At 45.5% G+C, this 18,785-nt stretch overlaps 1 protein-coding gene across 3 annotated transcripts in view; it reads right to left on the bottom strand.

Annotated features, from left to right (window-relative positions):
- LHX9 (LIM homeobox 9) overlaps window positions 1-18,517 on the bottom strand; it is a 30,298-nt gene extending 11,781 nt beyond the window's left edge. For 2 of the 3 annotated variants that reach the window (XM_054981224.1, XM_054981221.1), the window contains exons 1-3: window positions 18,344-18,517; window positions 15,289-15,491; window positions 11,110-11,480 (exon numbers count right to left, since the gene is read on the bottom strand). In XM_054981224.1, the coding sequence (XP_054837199.1) occupies window positions 11,110-11,480; window positions 15,289-15,491; window positions 18,344-18,517 (748 nt within the window). Of the gene's footprint in view, window positions 1-6,308; window positions 6,315-11,109; window positions 11,481-15,288; window positions 15,492-18,343 lie in introns of all 3 variants that reach the window. The other variant, XM_054981223.1, reaches the window with a different exon arrangement.
- Window positions 18,518-18,785: the final 268 nt, after the last annotated feature.

Below are 18,785 nucleotides of genomic sequence, written 5' to 3'. Positions count from 1 at the left end.
GAACAAAAAACTAGAGATCCTGAGTTTTCAGAGAGGTTTCTATTACATGTTGAAGAGGCAAGCTACTTTTTGGTATTTTTTTAAAATTTAAACTATAAAACAATTTCAGCAGTGCGCTGGGAAAGCTCAAAAATGAAACAATGATCAATGAAAGGAGCCAAGTATACAAGACTGTTTTTTCACCGTGGGAAGTACTTGAGCAAGAGACTGTTCCTATATCATCCCACATGATAGCCAGAAGGTGTCCCACCAAAAGCAAGCAAACCTCAATAATCTAATAATAAGGACCACTATGCTTCTTCTCATGTGTTCCTTTCAGCACATCAAAGGATGAGATGAATATTCAGTAATACACATCAGTTCTCCAAAATCCTCTATACCAGGATCCAGTCCCGTCATATGAAATGTTATTTGCATTATTTGCTGTGAGGTCCCTTGATCAATTGAGAAAACTAAGGCTGAAGTGCTTCCGTATGGGCCTTTTTTCTCTATTATTGACACCATTCATGCATGCATAGATTCTTAATAATCCAAAATATGTTTCTCCCCCCCCCCTCAAACTATTGCATTTCTCATTGGGTAGCATCTTTTTTTTTAATTGCTGGGTTTTAGCTAATTTTTGGACCTTCTACCACAAGTGTAACACGCTCATTTGAGGTCTGACTGGGGGATGTATAATTTTTTGTTTGCTTTCAGATTGTTTGTTTCAAATCTTTGTGTGTCACATTTGTATCACATATGTTCATTTTGGGGAGGGAAGGCAGCATAGTATAGCCCAATCTCATCAGCATCAGTATTTGAAGGGGAAGGAAGACTCTGCAAAGGAAGGCACTGACAAACCACCTCTGCTTCTCACGTGCCTTGAAAGCTCCTTGCTGGGGTGGCCATAAGCTGGTTGCAACTTGACAGCACGTACACACAGACACACACACGTTTATTTTTATTGCTATAACAATTTTAGTTACTACTTATTTCAGTGGGAAACATGAGTTCTAGTTAAGGGAATAGTAGTGTTTTCCTTCCCCTCCCCAAGACAGCAGCAATGCCATAACAGAGTGCTCTTTTTCAAGAAAAGACGTAGATAATTTAAAGGGGGTGGGTGGGTTGGTGATGTTTCTCGAGTTTAGTTACGCCTTCTTAAGGCAATCCCTAGAATATATTACACATTTTAAGATTGGACCAGGCTAGTGTTTTATAATATTAACAAAGAAATCATCTGGAAGCACCTACAGTAAATTCCACAGAGACCACACAAGAGTGCTATTTACAGGAATGAGCTTTGCCCTCTGGTTTCCGCAGCCAAGTTCTCACATACTGCTGCTGGACCATATCAGCCTCCAAAATTATTTTAGGTACCAAAAATGGTACTTCAGCAATGCCCATGTATGGTCTCGTCATTTTCTTTATCAGGTAAATGTATTGGGACTTAGATGAGGAAAATGGATTCAAATCTAGTCTTTTGAATGTTCAATACAGACTTGCATACTGCATGTCCACTAAGTGGAACACAGTCCACCAATCATATGTGGCAGTCTGCTAGGAACTCAGTAAACCTCGTTTTTCGTGTTGCTTGGAACCTTGAAAGGGGGAGAGGATCAGATTCCTAGCAAGCAACAATATGTAGCTGGTAACCCATTGGCATGATGGGTCACATGTTGGGCAGAATCCTTTAAGATTATTAAGAGGCATAACCGCTTCTCAGTCTCATTTTCCCATCTATAAAATGTTAATCGTAAATATTTACTTCTCAAAACTGAAAAACAACTTTGCTTTCTTGAAGTTCTATATAATTTATAAATAACAGCCTGTTGATCATGACTAAGGCTAGAGGAATAGGAAATGACTTCAGTGTTCTCTGAAGGCAATGAAAAGAAATAACATTTTGTCGCTTCAAAACACAAAGGAGTCTGCAGCTGGAATCCTAACAATATGCCATGGTGTTTGGCTGCCACACATCAGAATGATTTTGGAGAATATATGGATCACATACCCTCTTCCATGATTTTCTTAGGGGTCAGCTACAAAGTTACTGTACTCATAACTAAAGGCAGACATCTAAAGAAACAGAATGCAGTGTGTTGTTTGGAGATGGAAACTGACTTGACTTTGGATCAACTTTTGAAGTCATTTGCCTCTGTGGTGTTTTTCTAGCCCTAAGCAATATCTTGCCACAAAGATTTTCAAGGTAAATACACATGCAACATGCATAATAAAACAATATGCTAGAGGACATATTTATGTTTAGGATTTATTTTTCCCCTGAAGATTCTTGCTATATCACAGAGACTGCTAACAAACTCCCCAAGTGTCCGGAAAATCCAACTAGGGTGAAGTATACTTCAACTTACCAGTTGGTGTAAATGGAGCCTGCCCCACAATATTGGACTCTCTTCCCTTACAAACACTCCCTATCCGCTGGGATTGTCAACTGATCAGAAAAAGTACTTTGGTCTACTTTCGTGCCTTGAACAGAAGTTTGATTCAGATGAAGCTTTTCATCACATGGAGAACGATAATATCACTTGCTCATCTGTAGGGGCTGACTGAAAAGTTGGCAACCCCATCACCACTTAACTGCACTAGGGAGGCAGGCACTATAGGGAGCAATTTAAAATAACCTCTATTCAGCATGTCTTTAGTTCATCCCAGATCTTACTCTAAATCAAAAAGTGAATATAAGATGAAGGTGCATTCATAAATAGGAATCCTGCATGGGACTTTACATAGCCCTGCCACTTTTTTCTCTTGATTGTAATATTGTGTTTACTGGAGTCAACATATTACATTTCATTTTTGCAAAAGAAAATAGGAATCATTTCCATAGTTGTCAAAATATGTCAAAAACTGAGCTAGCAAAACATGTATATCATGATGACTAGCATCCTGTTTTAGCAGAGCTTTGTTGATTTGGTCTCCATTCTCTGTATCTCATCATTAAGTGTCTGGTTAAATTTTATGTCCTTTTCAGTATAAATTGATTCAGTGGGCCTACAGTCGTAAAAAAATTTACTCAGAAGTCTAGATGTCACTTAGAGGAGCATACAGTTGGGTTGGATATACTTTTGAGAACAGATAAGACTGCATATGCTTAGATCCTGGATAAAAACATCAGACCCAAAGAACTGCCATTCTAGGTTGTATCAAGGATTCAAATAGTCTGATACTAACTGGATGCCAGTCAGTTTCTAGCAGTCAGAGTCCATTTCTTGAAAGTTTATATTCAGAAGAAATATTGTTTGTTTTAAAAGTCTTATTTTTAAATTTAGAACTAAAATTGCAAATAGAGAAATGTCTAATTTAAAAGTTACTCCAGAATCTGCAGCCTAATCTTATACTATTATACAAGTATTCTCAGGCCCACTGAATTCATAGGATCTTTATTCTAATCCCTCTCAATCAGAAACAGAGAAGTGTGTGTGGCAGAGGGCTGGGGCGGGGGGGGGGGGTGTCTTGCCCTGTGTTATCTCTTTCTCCAATACAAGCATAGCTGGGACATAATGGCATTTGCCATAGTGGCATCAACCCCAGGAACTCCTTGTCCCAGGACACTAATCAGCCCATTCCCTTGTTTTCTCTTTGCCACTAGATAAAAACATTCCAACATACAACAGTTTTTCTAGCTATTGAGAGTTTCTATGATGAGTTTTAATTGCTGCAATTTAACACTGCAACCTTATGCATCCCTACTTGAAAATAAGTTTCACTGGCTTCACTTCTCAAGTAAATGGGTGTAGAAGCACAGACTTAATTGTGTTTTGTTGTTTGAAATAGAATCCTGCAAGGTTTTGCAAGATTTATATTTTATGTAGCAAAATGTTTTTAGGACTTGTTGTAATGAGATAACTAATAAGTGAATTAATCAAATATATTCATGATCACTGGACTTCAAATATGAAGCCTGATGCTACACATGTTTACTCATAAGAAAAACCCTGTTAATCCAGTAGAACTTATTCACAATACTTTTTTTCACACCCAAATCATCACACATGAGAGAACTTTTGAGCTTCTCTCATACTAGTCATATATAGTATACATATAAAAGTTATGAAATATGAATCAAGAGGAGAGGAAAATCATTTTTAAATCTAGATCAATACATTTATAATATGTGTTGTTATGAAATGGGAAATGCAGAAACTGCTTTGAGGATGGAAATATTAACACAGTCATCCCAGATATAATTTACTGTCAGGGCAATCAAGAAAACACTGAAACCTGAACAAGGATCTAACCAAATGGAGAGTGGGGTTCAGGAAAAATGTATGACCACCCAAAGATATAAGGAAAAGCCCAAACACAAATGGGCTAGTGGCTTTCCAATGGCTCTTATCAGTCCCCCCACCCCCGACCCCAAAATCATTCTTCTCTTTAAAAAAAATAATTTAAAAAACTCACATTCTAGGTGTCACTGATCATTATCCTAAGAAATCAATCTACTACAAAAGAGCTAGATTTTCTGCTATGGTCTGAAGATCATATTCATTTGCACTTATAAATTAGCTCTGAAGCAAACCAAACTCCCTGGGAAAGGAAGGGTGGGCTGGATTCTATGGAAGGGGAAAGGGGCTGTCTTGGGTTTTTTGTAATGGGGGTGTGTTTCCTGGCACAGTTGGGAGCAGGAGGTTTTGATAGTCAGGACTGCCCTCCAATCATACTGACTCTTATACTGTCTTCTTACTAGGGATGCTATGTTTAAAGCCTTTGAGAAGGCTGCATAGAAAGAAAAAGTCCACTGTGTACAACTTCCCCCACTATGCTGAGAGGAAAAAGAACACATATCAGGCTCAATTCTTTTCTAAAATATGCTTTCTTCCAGGCAAATCTTTAAATGCACAAGAGCCCACAGAGTTTTGACATAATCTCAAATCTTCTAAGAGACGTCAACCCTAGTTTATTTCTATTTTTGTTCTGAATTACTAATGCATCAGAAGGAGTCTTGCCAAATGGGTAGAAGCTGACTTACTAAAATCTGCCATCTTTTGTTGTCTCTCATGTTTAAGGCTAACACATCAATAACAACCAGCTCAAAATTTAAAAACTCTCTCCCCCCCAGCCTTCTCTGCCTGTCTGCCACACTTTCTGAGAAGGATTCCTCCCTTCAGAAGCCACCAGAGGTCACTGCTACATTCATTTGACAGTTCCTGCATGTAGGGAGTAAGAATTTTTGAGGAAAAGATTGGAAACAGCAATTTTTTTAATAGTGGAAAATGTTACAGCTCCTGTTTGAGTCCAGAGTGAAATGCAACTCCCACCCCAAAGAAGGATGGGTGGGGAGCGTAGAGGTCAACTGCCACATACATTCTCTTCAGAGAGGTCTTTTTAAAAACTAGTCTGCTCTGCCTCACAATATTTCAGTTCAGTTGGGTGCCTTGGATTGTCTACTTCCAGTTAAAGTCTCCTCATCCTTCATGCAAAAAAACTCAGCACATCTGCTCCTGAGATAGATACCTGGGAATAAGAGGATTTAGGCCCCTTTGCCAAACAAAAGAAAAAATTCCACTGAGTGCAATCCCTTGCATACTGCAACACTTTGAGGGAGAAAACACATCGGTCAAAATTCTTTCTTCTAGGCAAGTCTTTTAATCAGATGAGAGCCTTTTGACACAATCCCAAATCTCATAAAAGAAGTTAAAATTAGTACCCCAAATCTGAATTCTGATTACTCTCTGATTACTCAGAAGTAAATGGAATACATATCCCCAAATAAGTATCATAGGACTGTAGCCTTAAAGGCATTGTTATATAGTCTCTAAACACTTATTCAATGTGATTTTTCACATCTGTGTATGTAAGACTTTATGTACACAGATGTGAAAGCAACATTAAAATTATTGTCAAGATACTATGTAATTGACTCAATGCCCATAAGGCATCAACCCAAATGCAAAGGAGAAAATAATTTGAAAACAGACATGATTTGTTCCTGAACAGTGGGAAGGAACTGAGTCTTAAAACCAAAATTCACATTCACTTGCACCCTGATCTGTAAGTAAATAAATCATATTGAGATTATTTGATTTTTTTTCTGAATGGAACACCTCAGAGCAGTCTAGATGTGCGATTCCATACAAATCTATTTAAATTCTGTCAGACCTGCTTCCAAGTAATCATGTAAAGGATTTATTTAGTAAAAATGCCTTTTGTGTTTATAATGTGTCACTTCTCTCCATATTATTGCTGCAGGAGTGGAACAGACTCATTGCAAAATCAAATGTACATTCCAGCCAGTGCCGGGATTTTACTTGAAATAATAACAACAACAACAACAACAACAACAACAACAACATACAACCCTTCAGGACAACTTAATGCTTACTCAGAGCAGTTTACAAAGTGTGTTATTATTATCCTCACAACAATCACCCTGTGAGGGGGCAGGGGCTGAGAGAGCTCCGAGAAGCTGTGACTGACCCAAGGTCACCCAGCTGGCTTCAAGTGAAGGAGTGGGGAATCAAACCCAGCTCTCCAAATTAAAGTCCTGCCACTTTTAACCACTACTCCAAACTGGAGGAGGAAATGTAAACATCAATTTATTCCTTTAAAATATTTATATTCCCACCTTTCTCCCAAGCATCTCAGGACCTAAGGTCAGAAACAACAGTATGAAAACAATTGGATAAAACAAGCATTAAAACAACAGATATAAAAATATTAAAGCCGATATAAAAACACCTTCTGCCTTCACCAGCAGGGAAATATTCTCACTTGTTATATGTAGGCTGCCCCATATTTATGTCTCACTTTGATGAAATTGATCTGTGGTCACTTTCTTAAATGTTCCCTTCTGCCTGACATATTCATCATGCAAGAAGACTTTGACATGGGGAGGCCAAGCTCCCAGAGCATTCTAAAGAGATGCCATCAAACAAGGAAGCATACTGCGTGTACCCCAAATGATGTAATCAGCTACTAGTTCCAAATGCCAAGTCAGCCTAATGCACATTTTCTCAAGAAAAGTTCAGCTTTGCTCTACCAGACTTCTTCCCAAATAAGCTTTCTGGGATGGCTATCTACAGCTGCAATCAGACTAGGAAGTTTGTATATCTAGGAAGTAAATCCTGTTAAATCAGTGGGGACTTTCCTCTGAATAAATATGTGTAGGCTTCCCATATGTTTGGGAGAGAATAAAATCTACCACAACACATTTAAGACTGATGCTTTATTTCCACAGGTGCCATTAATAGGACTTGGGAACCTATTTTATTGTGCACATTTGATAATTTTGTAAATGAAGAATAGACAGCAAAAGGCAGTCACTTCTCAACGCAACGTGAATTTTGGCCAATGTATTTGCATTATTACAGCTGGGAAAATGCAAGAGCTGCTCCAGTGGCATTGTGTGGAGATTGCCAAATGGATTATTTGGTCTGAGGTCTTCTAGCAACACCTTAGCAGGTGATGAAGTAGGTTGGTACCTGGAAAATTCCTGTTGCCTAGGCTGCCATCCTGCTCTTACAGAAAACAGTAGCAGAACTGGAAGCAGCATTACAGGCTTGGGATTTCTCTTATTTTGGGATTATTGCTTCCCGGTAAACAATGATCAAAATCAGATCATTGTCCTCATCCTCTCTAGAGAGTTTTTAAGTTACTTGTTTCGCCAAATACTTAAGATTTAGCTACCTTTCCAGACTGCCTAATTTACTTCAGTGTGATTGAAATCTGTTCTTATACCCTCAAAGTAGTAGATATCTCCTTCTTTATTCTGGGCACAATTCAGCCAACATCCATGGGGGAAAAGTTTGGCAGTGCAGTGAAGTCAGTGGGCTTAGAAGGGTGTAACTCTTCTTTGGACTGCATTACTTTTCTCTCATTTAAAGCAAATGGACTTTCAGGTTATCATTCTACATACACTTAGCAGTAAAAACAATTCAAGATTTTCACAAGATCTTGCCCTTTGATTAACAATGAAGCTGGAAATTCATGGGTCTGCTCCAAAAGAAATTGTTCAGTAATTGTACTAATTTGGAAAACTTTTGCTATCCTTGACTTAAACTTTTGAAGGATTAAATGGATTTAGTAAAATGAGCATAGGCAGTGCCTTATTTTAGCAGATAAGAGACAATGTTGTTGTTGATTGTTTAAGGAACTGTGATACTGGAAAGGTCTCCTGTGCAAGCTCTTCTGAAATGTAATAGAGCTGATTTAGCTAAGTGATGGGAGAAATCCTTTAATCTAGGACAAGCCATCTTGTTCTCACTTTTCTGCCCCTTTGCCTTCTCAGCTGTTTTTTCCAGAGGAGCTTGACCTTACAGTCTCCCAAAACATTTTCCTTCTCAAAGTCTGCATCCCCTTTTGGGATTTTATAACTATCTCCAAGCTAGGAGTGTTTTGTTCCTTAAAAAGAAGTCACTCCAAAGCAAAAATAAATAATTGTAACAACGCCTAAACTTTTAATTAAAGTATTGGACTAGATAGACGGGTGCATTTTTTTCTAGAAATAAGATAGGAAAGGAGTAGGGAAGAATCCTGAACACCGGATCCCTGTCCCAGTACATGACCGAAGGACCCACAATCAAGAAAACTGGGTTAAGACTGGGTTGTAATTCTAGATTTTCCTTACAGTGTAACCTTCTACAGTCTTACTCGGAAGTCAATAAAAGTCTTCCAGCTCGGGTGGACTTATCTTCGAGTAAATTTGCCCCTGCTCGGGACAGACTTCCGTTGATTTCAGTTGGTGTTTTGAAGGGTCTGCCTTTGAAATAATCGAGTCAAGTAAAAAGCGGTTCGGTTGTGTCCGGATCGTGCCCAGATTCCTCTCTAAAGGAGAAGCTCCTATACCATCATTTGCTAGTCGTGCCAAACGTGGTGCTCGGAGTCAGCCTTTATCCAGACGAGCTGGCTTGTTGTACTTTCCGCCGGGGTCGAACGAGTTCCAGAGGCCGCCCGAAGGCCTTGCCCAACCCTGCCCCATGCCGTCTTCCCTTCTCCGCCCCGAGACCCTGTCCTGCCCCCTTGCAGAGGCGCGGCGCCTCTGCGCTCCCTGGCCGCCCTTTGCTGCAGCCGGGCTGGCCTGGAAGCTGCTCGGCGGCCGGAGATTCCGATGTCATCTCCAATTAACAGCCAACAATTACTACTGGGCTTGCTCTCACCCGCATCGCCCCGCCGCATCAGAGGACGCAGAACCGCCGGAAGCGGGGAGGGAAAGCGCTGTTGTGCCCTGGCTGGCCCAAGGCTGAACTGGAGGGAGACGGGAAGCTGGAGCAGGGCGGCGTCCGAGCAAAAGGCTGGACCCAAAAGTGGGAACGCGCGCACCTCTCCCGAACGAGGAACGTCTCTCTCCTCCTGGGAGAGTCAAGCCCACGTTACCGCACCGGGGGATGGAAGCCCAAAACGCCCTTCCAGCTCGGCTGTAACAGTGCGGGGGGGGGGGTAGATCACGCCCCTTTGTTGTGGAATAATTCCCCAGTGATCACCGCCTACACCGCCCCACGCCGAGTAGACTTTTTGCCCGCCTTTTGTACACACAGTCAGAGTACTCGGAGGTGCTTCCCTGCTCAAGAGAGGTCTGAGAGCCAATTCTAACGAGCGCATTAGTTAACTCGAATCAGAAAGAGGGCCGTTTCTATCCCCTAGGAGAGGTTAGATCCCGCGGACCCAACCAGTCACTCTCCAGACCACGACCGTGCCCTTCACAAGCGTCTAAAGACTCGGACGCACCTCCAAATCGGGTAAACTTGGTCGAGCTAAGGAGGGGGGGGGGGGGGATCAGATTGGCTCTGTTATAGCAAACTGCAGATTTCATGCTCAGGGACCTCCTTTTAGAGGGCAATTTCACGGGTAAATGTAAGCCCACACAGAGTCTGCAGAGCCCTTTACATCGGCGACTGCTAGCTCTTTGGTGTCAGCCACGCTCCTTTCTGATTCAAGTGGGGCATCCCTTGGGGGTGGGGGTGGGGGGAAACCGTGCAGAAAGAGCTTGAGCCACTGGAACCCAAATCATAGATCTAGAGAAGTAGCCGTGTAAGTCTGTAGTAGCAAAATAGTAAAGAGTCCAGTAGCACCTTTAAGACTAACCAACTTTACTGTAGCGTAAGATTTCGAGAATCACAGGTCTCTTAGTCAGATGCAGGGAGGGTAAGAACCTGCTACAGGCTGATTCCGATCGTGTTGGATAATGCACTTTCAATGCACTTTATCAATTTGAGGTGGGTTTTTTGTTCCGCACACCAAAAAAATCGTTCCAAGTATCAAAAAAAATTTATTGGATGGGTCAGTATACACAAATCGTTCCAAATGATCTATAAAGAGGATTGGAAGTGCATTATCCAATGTGTGCAGAATCACTCACTGTAAAGTTGGTTAGTCTTAAAGGTGCTACTGGACTCTTTTCTATTTTGGAACCCAAATGTTGCTGGATGATTAGTATTAATATTGTGGTTAGTAATATGTAAATCCTTTTTAGTGAGGAAGCTATTCCAGTTGCTCTGTTGTCTCTTTTTCTCGCCCCTCCTCTTAGCAATATATTACCGATTATTTTCAGGAAAGTCTTTATAATTAATCAGGCCTAAAAGTCCAATTAACATCATCCGCACTCTTATAATGGGAGAAATACTGATTTAGCAGGTGACCAAGGTGCGACCCTGATAAAACAGGCCATGGTGTTTACTTCCGAGTAAACGTGATTTACTTCTTTAGTCCAAGTTCATCACTAAACTGGCTTGCGTGGAAATCAGGTCCAAGGGATGCGCGCTTCGAGTGGATGCGGTTCCCAAGCCCACTGACAGGATGCGGCGTCTATTGGCCCCCAGTGAATGTCTTTCCCCAAATAAGGTTTTTTATTATGCTTATTTATACTCCGCCTTCCTCCCCAATGGGAACCCAAGGTAGCTTCCAGCATTCTCGTTTCCTCCATTTAATCCCCACAACAACCCTGTGTGGTGGGTTAGGCTGAGCGTGTGATTGGCCCAAGGATACCCAGCAAGCCGCCATGGCAGAGTGGGGATCCGATCCTGGGTCACCAAATCCTAGTCAAACACTCTAACCGCTACACCAGGTTGACTCTCAAGCAAGCGCTTGTGCATGAGAGTCGTCGGGTCAGGGCAAAGAGAGGAGGGGGCAGCTAGCGGGCTTCCCCAAGGGACTGCAGGGGCCCGGAGCGCCACTCACCTGAGTTGTAACTGACCAGGTCGACGCCTAGGGCGGGGCTCTTCCTCTTCCTGGGCCGGCCTTTCTGGACGGTGCCGGTGCCGTTGAAGTAAGGCAGCGCCAGGCCGCCGCCCTTGGCTGCCAGCTCGGTGTAGCTCAGCTGCGGAGGCGGGTAGGCGGCGGGATCGGCGCCCTGCAGGAGGCTCTCGAAGTGCGCCCGGCAGTAGACCACGTTGTCCTTCATGCCGAAGTGGTCGCCTGTCGTCAGCGTCTTGTTGCAGGTGGTGCAGGTGAAGCAGCTGAGGTGGTAAACCGAGTCCCGGGCCCGCATCACCATCTCCGAGGCCGAGATGCCCAGGTGGCAGCGGGCACATCTCTGCACGGAGAACCTTCTGAAGGGAAAAGCACAGCCGGTTAGGGAGACCTCAAGGGCACGGAGCCCGACCGCCAGACTGTTCGGGTCGGTGACCCTCACCACTTCGCCAAGTCGGAAAGACTTTCACTGCGCATGGGGTACACGCGTGTGGGGAAATGGTCGTCTGGAGGGACTTCGCAGCAGGCATCAAGAAAGAAAGTTATGTCCAAAGGGGAAGTGCGGATTGTGGCACAATCCGTTTACGGACGGTCTCCAAACCCACCTCATACTGAATCCGGAGCAGGGTTGACTCACACAATCTGACTTCGGTGCCCAGGCAAACACGAACAAACAACACAAACTCTAAAGCTACACGCCTTCAGGAGCTCTAGGTCAACTGGGGGAGAGGGAAAGGTGGCAACATTCGTCTTCTGCACCTCGCCCAAAAGCCCTGCGTTCGAGCATCTTGAAATGTGAATTGAGAAAAGGCAGCGCGCACGATGCAATTCGAGCGTCCCTCTGGGGAAGCACCTGTCCCTTGGAAGCCACTTCGCTTAGCTTTGGGTCCCAAACAATCACTGAAAACTTCTCTCAACCTTTATTACTCCCCCTCCCCCCGATTTTTCTTTCACGATCAGGCACATGCCCAATATACAGATGCCCTTTCAGATGTGCTAGTCACTCTTCTTAAAATAAAAAACAAGAAGTTTGGGCATAGATGTTCAGTAAGTTTGGCTCTCTCAGTTAAAGGCGTCTTCCTAATCTTATACCCTTACACGACTGAAACCTTTATAAACTGAAAGTGAGTAGAACAACAGTGATGGGGGGGATACTTTTTTTCTACGTGATGCCGGCCTGTACCACAACAGGCTCCAGTTCAGAAGACGCCTCGTGTTGTGACGTTATTAACCCCAATTAATTTTCTTTGAAAAGATGCTGTTCGAGTAATCGAGGGCATTTTAAAAATCTGCTCAAAATCTATCAGCTCGTTAATTAGCTACTCATTGTAGCCCTATCCACACTCACTTGGAAGTAAGTCCGACTGAACTTAGCAAAACTCACTTCTGAGTAAACTCACACAGGATCGGACTACATGGGATGCAGACCCCCGTGCAGAACTGGCTAGAGAGACTCCACCGCTCTGGGGTTCTGAATGGCTCAGAGGGCAGGGAGAGGTTTCCTGTCCCCTCCAGCGCTTAAGGAGACTCCACTGCCCTTTGCACATTCTCAGAGATGCTCTTATGCTGTTTGAGCCCTGGAAATCAAAACATAAGAAGGCAAAGCTCTCAAAATAAGGCAAGGGGATCTCTTGGGCTAAGCTCTGGGCCAAGCAATAGAATCCTGGATGAAATTTCACCCCGGCCTACGGAAGCCTTTGAGGGGATTCGTTTCTTCCTGCTGATCTACGGCATGACTGGCAACCCAGGCTGTCCACTTTTCCCTTGAGAACATCGGGGCTTCCCAATCAGGGCACCTAGAGCAGGAGCAGAAGTAAAGCACCAAGGAGTTCCACACCTCACGGCCCAGGCCCTGTGCGCGTTTAAGGGGAAGCTACAGCCAGCCGCCTTCCCTACGTCCGTGCTGGCCCTGTTGCCTGAGGGAGCGGAGAGCTGAGAGCAGAACCACAAGTGACAAAAGGCACAGATTGGACACTTGTCTGCTTCCCTCAAGTTTTGATGGGAAATGTAGGCATCCTGGTCTCGCAGCTTCGCTCTCTGACTGCTGTCCAATGGACTTTTCAACTGTCACTTGTCCAACATTCCGCCAAGTTGCCTACATTTCCCATCAAAACTTGAGGGAAGCAGACAAGTGTCCAATCTGTGCCTTTTGTCACTTGTGGTTCTGCTCTGAGATCGTTCTATGCCCACAGAATCTAAGCGAATCAAACACCACCACCTCCACCGCCCATCTACCCGAGTTGCTGGAAATAAACTTGGTCCCTCTGTTTCGCTGTGCAAAAGTAGCTGACCAAAAGAGAGAGTGTGTGTGTGTGTGTGTGTGTTAAAAACAGGACAGAACCCCTTCCTTCTATGCACAGAAATACGCAGGAGTTTTGTGCCACCTTAAAGAAAGTCGTGAATTAGAGGGAGCTCCGAAGCTCTGAGTCGTGGGAGTGGTACCGTTGAATTCAATAATAATAACATTTGATTTATATACCGCCTTTCAGGACAACTTAATGCCCACTCAGAGCGGTTTACAAAGTATGTTATTATTATCCCTACAACAAAACACCCTGTGAGGTGGGTGGGGCTGAGAGAGCTCCTAAAAGCTGTGACTGAGGCAAAGTCACCCAACTGGCTTCAAGTGGAGGAGTGGGGAATCAAACCCTGCTCTCCAGATCAGAGTCCCACGCTCTTAGCCACTACACCAAACTGGCTCTCAAAGGGGCCTTGAAGGCTGTGGCTGCCCACGGCTTCGCTGGGAAGGCGCTTGCCATGGCAATCAATGGGAAATTGTTCCCAGGAGGTGGGGGACGGTCCGGGGGTAAAACCGGCTCTGTGCCGCGTCTGAAAAATCCGATCCCGTCCTTTTAATGAGCAAACAAAAACCAGGCTTGTCTGCTGGCGGTTCAGCGCTAACAAGGGGAGCGGCGCGGCTGCCCAGCGGGAGGGCCCGATCTGGTTCCAGGGAAAGGCTCTGGCTGCTGGGGGGGGGGGGGGGGGCTTTTGTGCCACTCCGGGCTGTGGCCTAAAAGAGTTGCTCCAGGCCGAAAGTGGCACTCGCCCTTGCCTCGGAGAAAATGAGCGGCTGGGTCTGCCCCTGAGATCTCCACCGAGCATAAGGGAACGCACTTCCCAGAGCAGATGCAGAGTATCGAGAACCTTGAAAGGAAATACGTGCCGGTGAACGTTGCACATGAGGCCCAGTGTGGTTCTGTGGCCAGATCAGTCTTTTCCAAGAGACTCTTGGGCTGTGCTTGGGCCATGGGTGGGCAACTGAAATTCAGCTGGCCTTCAGATAGGCAACCGTTTTGCCCTTACAGTAGTCACGAAAGGCTGGCTTTTGCTTCGCCGCCTCTTTAAAACCGACCCCTTTCGAAATGCCGTCTCTGAGGCCTGATTCGGGCCGGGCTGGATCATTAAGAGGCGATTTGCATGTGTGAATAAATCCCTGCCAGATCAGACCAGACAACCAGAGCTCTCCTGTAACCTGCCAAGCTTTTCTATGCAGTCCGTCTACACCTTAGGCTGAGAGTCAACACAGGTTCACACGAACATGTTTGGCTACAAGATCCAAATGAGGCGCCACTGTCCTGCTAAAACCACAAGTAGAATTTTTCAATGGTACGTCAAATATAGTACACATCTGGGTGGATTTTTTCTACTCCTGCTTAATGTACACGGGACTGGCAGCTGAATGTATGAACTGTTTCCATCGCCTTTGACAGTGAAACTCCATTTGCCATGATGCACATCTGGCGGATTCACACATGCAAATCCTAGTGGCTTTCCACTTATTAACGTATCACGTTTATACACGCGATTCTTGTACTGTAAATCTCCCAGCAGCGCAAAAAGAGTTTGCAAGACCAGGCTGTGACTGGACCCGCACTGAATGCTGCATTTCCTGCCACTCAGCCATACCCTGGTGGATCAAAATCGGAGTCTGCAATACTGCAGTGTGGAGTGGGTGCCTGTATGAACCGGCCCAAGGGGGCGAGTCAGCCAGTGAGGACAAGCATGTGTGAATCAGTCCCCACTTGTTTTCTCAGGAACTACCTAACAGCTCGCATATTCTGGAATTTCAGAGGAGCCTTTCCGGTAGGCAAAGAGGATTTTAAAAAATTTATCTTAGTTAGGGTATGCCCCCCCAAGGGGAAAAAAACCCATGACGGGGTGATGTACCTGTAATAGTCCTCCTTGCAGTAAATGCTGCCGTCCTTGGCAAAGCACGTGAGTTCTGACTCCAAAGCCAGTTTACATTCACAGCACTTAAGACACCGGAGGTGCCATTGCTTGTCCACCGCCAGCAGGTAATATCTGTCGGAGATCTTGCCGCCACACCCCGCGCACAAGGCAGGCTTCTCCGGGCTCAAGGGAGGCATGTTCTGGAAAGGAATCGGGAGGGGGAATCAGAAAAACTCTCCAAACCAAAAGGGACATAAGGCAGGGCAGGCAGTGCAGAGCAGCGGGGCTGGAAGGCGTCCAGGGATGGGAGTCCATCAAAGACAGCCTCCACCTTAGGGGGTCCCCGAGAACTTTCTCTGCGTGGGTCTTCCCTGGCACCGACTCCGGAGTGTCTCCCCTCCTCTCCTCATGCCACATCGAGGCCACAGTGGGACGAAAGGAATTTGGTGCGAGAGTTTTGTTTCGAAAGACTCGAGGAAGGCGAGCCTGCCTTTGACTCTCGGTGGGATTTGAAATGGAGATTTGGGAACGGGATGCCGAGAGGGAGGGGTCTCCCCCCCCCAGGCTGGACTCTTTTTGGGATTCCTTTGCCAAGAGGCCTTGGTCAGTTTCCTGCTCTGGGCCGAAACATTCCCAAGCTCTCGTCGTGTAAAGCAGCTTCTTTCCAAACAGACTCGTAGGCGGAGAGCCCAAAGGGAGCCCAGGGCGTCCACCACACAGAAGAGGCCCATCCGAAACAGTTTCTGATTTTAAAACGTGAACCTCGTGGAGGGCAGGGGAGTTGCCTTCCAAGGGCATTCCCGGAAGCCTGGAAGCATCTTCCTTCTAGAGAGCAGTGAACTTCGGTGACCCAGCCAGAGTCACTTTTCCAAACAACATCCTCTCCCAGCGCATGACAGGGGTATCGGGGCTGCACTCTTGGGTGCGTTGAACTCGGCAGGAAGCTGCACTGAATCGACTGGGACGTACTGCCGAGTAAATTCGCACAGGATCAAGCTGCATCCCGAAGTACTTAATACCCGGGGTCGTATCCCGGGGTGTTTGCTGCTTATTGTTACACTGGGCCTCACGTCCCTGATTTGGACCGAACTGCGAATGCGCAGTGTCAGATTCCCAAAAGGGTGGCAAGCGCTGCTTTCTTGGAAAGCGGTTAGGGTAAAATGTCCTTTCGCTGCCCCCTCCCTTTAAAAAAAAAAAAAAAAACACTCCCTTTAAAGCTCCCTCTAGCCCGGATTTTTCATCCGACATTCCATTAACAAGGAAGGAGAAAAGGCTAATTTTTGTTTTCCAGGTCCATAAAGGCCTATTAAAATTCGAACTGGTCTTTTTTTTTTTAAGTTTGTCTTTTAAAAATCAGAGGGGAAGGAGAGAAAACGCCATCTGTTAGAAAGCGCCTATAAACGCCTTACTAATTAAAAAGATACGAAATAATAAATTCCCAGTAACCCTCCACAAATCAGAGGATGTTTTGCTTCTTTCTCGGGGGCTTCCGCTCCCCTCTCCCTACAACGGCGGAGGGAAGCCGGCTGGCAGAGCCCGAGAATCCCTTCCTAATGAACTTGGACTCTGCTGGGCGGTGGAGGGGAGACGCCAGTTCAAAGAGGTGAAGCGAAACTTTCTCCAGGCCTTTTCTGGGGACTTGGGCGATTGTGGATGCCGAGCGGAAGCTCTGGGATTTCAGGGGAAGAGGGAGGCTTCCCCGGTTGTAGCACTCTTTCTTTCTTTCTTTCTTTTTCTTTCTTTCTTTCTTTCTTTCTTTCTTTCTTTCTTTCTTTCTTTCTTTCTTTCTTTCTTTCTTTCTTTCTTAAACCATCTGAAAGGGGCAAGACAGTTCTCTGTCTCTCTTTATCTACGGAATTATTTCACTTCAGATCATTAATTACTAGAACCATTTCCGGAGGTGTAAAAAAAACATTCTTAGATTGCCCCCGCCCTGCTCTTGAAATCTGTCCTTTACTATTTTTCTCAAAAGCAATTTTTCCGACCTCTTGTTGTGGCTAACATTTGCAAATCTAGTGCATACTGAATAGCGGGATATATTAAGGAGGCGAATCTGGAATGAATTATCTACATCCAAATCATTAAAAAAAATAATCCTTTGTTTTTTTAAAAAAAAAAACAGAGAGCATTCCCCACAGTACTTATTTTTAAGAATAACGATTTGGACTTTAAAACTGTTTGGGAAAGATGCTTATTTGGAAGTAATCCCACTGAAGTCAGGCTGGATTTGGGATGCAGTTACCCGGTAATGAGTAAAAGGTAAACATACACGTAAAATTAGCCCAGTACCAGGTTTCTCCCCTCCAGACAAGAATCCGAGTCTTGCTCGATTCTAGTTCTAAACACCAAGTTCCGAAACGTAGTTCAGCAGATTTACTCAGAAGTAAGTCTCACTTGCTTCGTGATTATTTAGGATTGCCCCCCTAGGGGAGCCTCAGCGAAATAGACTCTCCCCCCTCCCCGGCATCGCTCCGGTCCGAAATATTACTCAAGCGAAGTGCCCATAAACTTACATCCAAGTAGTCATGTTGTATTAGAACTGGACCTGGAGTGTGTTTGGGATGGAAAATTTCAAAACATCGGTGGCATAATCCAGCCAACTTTATCCCCTTTATGGTCCCGTTGATTTCAAGTATGTGCTAGAAATCAATGGGAACTGTAACTCGACGTCAAGCGTTTTACTTGGAAGTGGGTGTCACTAAATTCAAGGTGTCCCACTCCCCCCAAAACAACTTCACTTCTAGGCGTTTGATGGTGCTTGGCCTGATCCTGCTCTGTATTTTTCGTCCTATCTGAAGAAACAATGATACAGGCGGCAGCGTTTAGCAGGGAGTAAGTCCCACTGAATTTAGCGGAACATGCTTTTGAGTAAACATTTTCCGAATCATGCTATGAAAGTTTCTATTTTGGCTCATTTTATTTTTTTAGAAGGCAGGATGGAGTTAGCCTCGGATTTGGAGCGAGGCAGACAAAGCCCACGAGCGTTGCGTGCAGCCCCAGCAGGGCCCGAAGCGGTCTGGATCCTGCCCCTCCCGCCCCTGCCTTGGCTTACCGCTTCGCGGCCGTTCATCTGCCCGGCTTTGGCCAGCCGCGACTCGCTCTTGGACCGCCGCTCCATCTCCTCCATGATCCCTTGGATGTGGCCTCCGGAGATGCCGTGGAAAAGCATGGCTGGGGGACGGAAGGGACACGCGTTTCCTTCGGCTCGGCACCCCACTATTTCCATATACAGGCCCCAGAGTCTCGAGTCAGAGCATCCGAATCGCCGGGCGACTGGGAGAGCCCGCACCAGCCCCGGGCTCCGGGGGGACGAAGGGCCGGCTGGCGGCTCGGCCAGGCGGGCGGCGGCTTCCCCCGCCTGGAGCACAAGGCTCGCTCTCCTCCCCGGAGCAGATGGGCAGAGAACCCGGCGGCGGGCGCCCAAAGCAGACCGGCGCGGGCAGGAGGGAGAGTAAACGCCGGCTCCCCTCGAGGACCTGGGCTCGGCTCTGCAG

This window comes from Eublepharis macularius, chromosome 5 (assembly GCF_028583425.1).
Source record: "Eublepharis macularius isolate TG4126 chromosome 5, MPM_Emac_v1.0, whole genome shotgun sequence".
NCBI lineage: Eukaryota > Metazoa > Chordata > Lepidosauria > Squamata > Eublepharidae > Eublepharis > Eublepharis macularius.
The sequence above is the reverse complement of the archived record's forward strand: the minus strand, read 5'-3'. Positions and strand labels throughout refer to the sequence as shown.